At 28.1% G+C, this 4162-nt stretch overlaps 1 protein-coding gene across 1 annotated transcript in view; it reads right to left on the minus strand.

Annotated features, from left to right (window-relative positions):
• LOC101500491 (ubiquitin C-terminal hydrolase 13-like) overlaps positions 1 to 2646 on the minus strand; it is a 20935-nt gene extending 18289 nt beyond the window's left edge. Inside the window, exons 1-4 of the mRNA XM_004491083.4 lie at positions 2487 to 2646; positions 1999 to 2098; positions 994 to 1144; positions 619 to 776 (exon numbers count right to left, since the gene is read on the minus strand). Coding sequence (XP_004491140.1) covers positions 619 to 776; positions 994 to 1144; positions 1999 to 2098; positions 2487 to 2516 — 439 coding nt within the window. The 5' untranslated portion in view covers positions 2517 to 2646. The remainder of the gene's footprint in view (positions 1 to 618; positions 777 to 993; positions 1145 to 1998; positions 2099 to 2486) is intronic.
• Between the last annotated feature and the right edge of the window lie 1516 nt (positions 2647 to 4162).

Genomic DNA, 4162 nt, shown 5'->3' on the forward strand with positions numbered 1-4162 from the left:
GGGGAATTTGTATGTTCTCAATGCATTAAATTGCATACTTGCATTAAATGCTTGTTGTTCATTATACCTTAACAAGTTCCCGAAAGGATAATCATTAGCAGAACCCTTGTTCTATTCAGCAAGTCAATACTAAAAGGTCCGAGCAAAACAAGTAATACAATTATTTCCAGATTTAGAAAAGATTCTAACTTATATATATAGAAGTAGTAGTTTCAAATTTAGTAAAAAAGTTAAATGAAGTAATTTTTGAATCAGAAGACGGAAGACTTATGGAGAGAAACCAATTTGGTCAGGCTATAAAATTTATATCAACAAAATCTTTGTACCACTAGATAGTAGATACATAAATTTAGGGTTGATCAGAAATGGCATATGAAAGGAGTACGAAATACAGAGAGGTATTACTCTGGGGATTTGATGAAAACAATCGACCAAAATCATGCGGGTTTCTAAGAGAAAATGGAAGCTTAAAATGGTTTTTCCAAGTATAAAATTCTCTTTCAGTCACAACAAACATCTTACAACAGTATTTGCTTTTAACTCCAGTAAGGCCATTTTCTACATCATGCATGGCAGTTCATCTCGTAACAACTGTAAGGAACAAACTAAATAGGTTACCTTTTCTCACAGAGTACTTATTATGGATTTGATTAACTACTGCCAAGCTAAACTGTGCATATCTACTCCAACCATACGGCAAACTAGTTGAATCTGCAACGTCCAAATACATAGACAAATAGTCCACATTGTTTCCTTTTGGGAAAATAAGTACACGCCTGTTCAGAGTGGAAAAAAAAATCAGGAGAGATAGGTGAAGATAAAAACACATGGGAGCAAATATAACGACAACAAAATCACTTGCCCCACTAGATAGAGTGGGCTATTTGGATCAAACAACAGCATAGTATCTTACGATTCCTATCGTAGATCATGTCTACTGAAATAGAAAAGTGAACATTGTGAATTGACTCAGGGAATGTGTAAGCATAATACCATTTGTAACTCCCAACAACAAATACTTCTGAATAGAGCTTTTTCGTATTCATCCTAGAAAAGTTGTCAATTCTCCAAGTGAATCTTGATGGTGAAGGATCCTCGACAGGCTGACTATCCACGGTGTTGGCAGTTTCAGGTTGAGTAACAACTAAAGTTCATCAATATAAATGAAAAGAGCAATTAAATATCTATATTAAATTAGCTCAAAACTTGGAAGAGTAAACATAAAAAACAAAACAGAAAAAGAGTTGTCATAACTGAACTAACTGAACCCAATGTTAGCTTCCCAAGAAAGATGAGTAAAACAACGGGAAAGAGAAAAAATTAAAATAAATATGTTGAAACAAACATACATTACCAAAATGTAAACCAACAGTAAATAAAGACCTGTTTGGTTTGAGGGAAAAAAACTGTTTTTTATTTTCTGACTTCACTTTTTAACTTTTAAAATGGCACTCTGTTCGCTACTTTCAAGGATTTGCATAATTTTTCTCTAATTTTTTCTACAGATCTTTGAAAACTTAAAACAATTTGAACATTGTGTAGCATTTTGTAATTAAAAAAAGAATATGCATCGTTAGGGCAAACAAGTTTTACAGCCAATAGTTAAAAATAGAGTATGTGGTTGACAGCCAATAGTTATTTTCAAAAGATGGTTACTAAATAGGCCTACACACCAAAATGATGGGTTCCCATCGGATAACGGTGTAAAACTATTTTAAATCGTCAGTGCATAGTCATTAAACTCAAAAGAAATTGATAAATGTTTTCTCAAACCAATCAAGCCTTACTTTTTCTCTTGAAAGGGAAACTTGGTAACACCAATACCGGTTTATATCACTTAGTTCCTCTCTCTCTCTTTGTGGCAATCAAACAATGCATGAAGTGGTTTCCTTAACTCTAACATCAATTCAATTAAATGATCCAAAAGACAATCAATAGAGTGACAAAAAAAAACAGTTTATCCACAAATCAAAAGAGTGAGAAAGCATTAAACAGTACCATCCATAGGTTGATGATTATTATTCTCAACCAAATCCGTCGGTGCCGGCACCCTGTTCGGTACAAGCATCTCCTCATCCTCCTGCTGCTGCTGCTCTTGCTACAAACAAAAATGAACAAAAAAACAAAAAACAATCACACTACCTCTGATCCAGTAAGAAACCAATCCCTAATAAAATCCCCAAAATCCAAGCACGAAATGCATCGAAATTGAAGCAAATTCAACAATACAAAGATCAAAAGTTCAAAACCACAACCCCTAGACGAAAACCCCGTCACTTACAACCACAAAAACACGAAACAGCAATCAATTCAACCGCAAACACAAAATAATAAATTAAATAAAAACCACGCAGTAAAACAAAAATGAAAAGAAAAAAAAGTAGAAGCTAAATTGTGAAAACGCAAGTGATTGAAGAACGAAAAAAATGAACAAAAGGTAATAGAGAAAGAGAAAGAGAAAGAGAGAGTTGCGAAGAGTGAGGTACGTCAATGGGAGCAGGAGTCATGACGGTCATGATGATTGTAGTAATTGACCTCGCGTCGTGCTTGCTTGTTCGACAACAATGGGAGGGAGAGACGAGATCACCAGAAAGAAACTATATTGATTTTGCTATGCAATTTGCTCGAGACAACAACGAGAAATTTCTTTTCTCTTCTTTATTTGCTTATTTTTGGTATTTAATATTTCATATTATTACAATTTTCAAACAAATATGATTATTAATTAATAATAATAATAATAATATTTTTGTACTACCTTTGGTCAAAACAAAAATATTTTACTTCACTTTTAATATACACATATTGCATGCTATACTAAAAAAACTTGATAGTGCAATTAATGTATATGTTGTATATGATTGTTATAAATTATTATCTTCACGCTTCTATTCTATGTAAGATATATTTAATCATTATGTAATAATTGAAAAAATTTATTTTTACATTAAATTTTTAAATAATTAACATTTTCATTTTAAAAAATTTCCTCAATTATTAAAACAGAAACGGTCAATCTTTTAATTAGAAATATTTTTATTAAAAGAAAAAAAAAATACTAATTAATATTTCTTGTAGTTTGAAAGAGATCTTATATAAAAGACCAAGTTTTTTTAACAATAGGATCTTATACGGATTATGTTGGCATGGCTATATATAAAAATCGAGACAGTATATTTTGTTTTGTAGTGTAATTAGTGTATATATTTTGTACATGATTATTTCTAAATTATGTTTTTTTGTATAAATATATATTCAATGTTAATTTTTTATCTTCCAAGATAAATTGATATTATAAAATAAGGGATATATTTGGAAAATAAATAATAAATGAATCTACTAAATTGCAAAAAGACTTATATTTAGGAATAAAAAATATAAATAAAATTATAATTATAGAAGGAGGTAGTATTTTGTATGGAAAAATCAAATTTTCATTAATTTTGTATTTTCAATTCCCATTATCCTCTCTTCTTATTTTTTTAAAATTCAAATTATTTTGTATGGAAAAATAAAAAGTTTCATAATAGTGTCTTATAATATAATATAACAATATTGTATATTTGCTATTACAATTAATTATACACATAATTTATTTTATTATATTCTTTTGACTGAGTATACATACTTAATTATATATTCAATATATAATTTAGTATAAATTATATTTAATATATAATTTGATTATTTTTTTAATTTCAATTAAGTATATACATAAATTATTTTAGTTTATATTTTTACTAAATATACATAATTAGTTATATATTCAATATATAATTTAACTATATGTCCTATTACCATTAATTTTATACATAATCAATTATATTAGTTGTGTATTTTATATTATTATTTTTTATAAAATATATGATAAATATCATCATAAATTCTCACTTAATTGCATATTTGTGTTTGAATTTGAACAAAATATTTGACTTCAGTATTAAAATATTTAACCTAAGTTGAGTTACTAGTATATTTTATATTCTAAGTAATTCACTTGATTACATTTTCAAATTGATAGAAAAAGAAAAGTCTCATTTAGTGCTTATTATATATTTGTTTCTAAACTTTTCTACTTGACAGTTGCAATTGCATCAATTCATTCAAATACATTGAATATATTCATTTATTCAAGTCCTACCAGATACTATTTTTTAAAAAA

Source organism: Cicer arietinum, chromosome 2, assembly GCF_000331145.2.
Source record: "Cicer arietinum cultivar CDC Frontier isolate Library 1 chromosome 2, Cicar.CDCFrontier_v2.0, whole genome shotgun sequence".
NCBI classification, from domain to species: Eukaryota; Viridiplantae; Streptophyta; class Magnoliopsida; order Fabales; family Fabaceae; genus Cicer; species Cicer arietinum.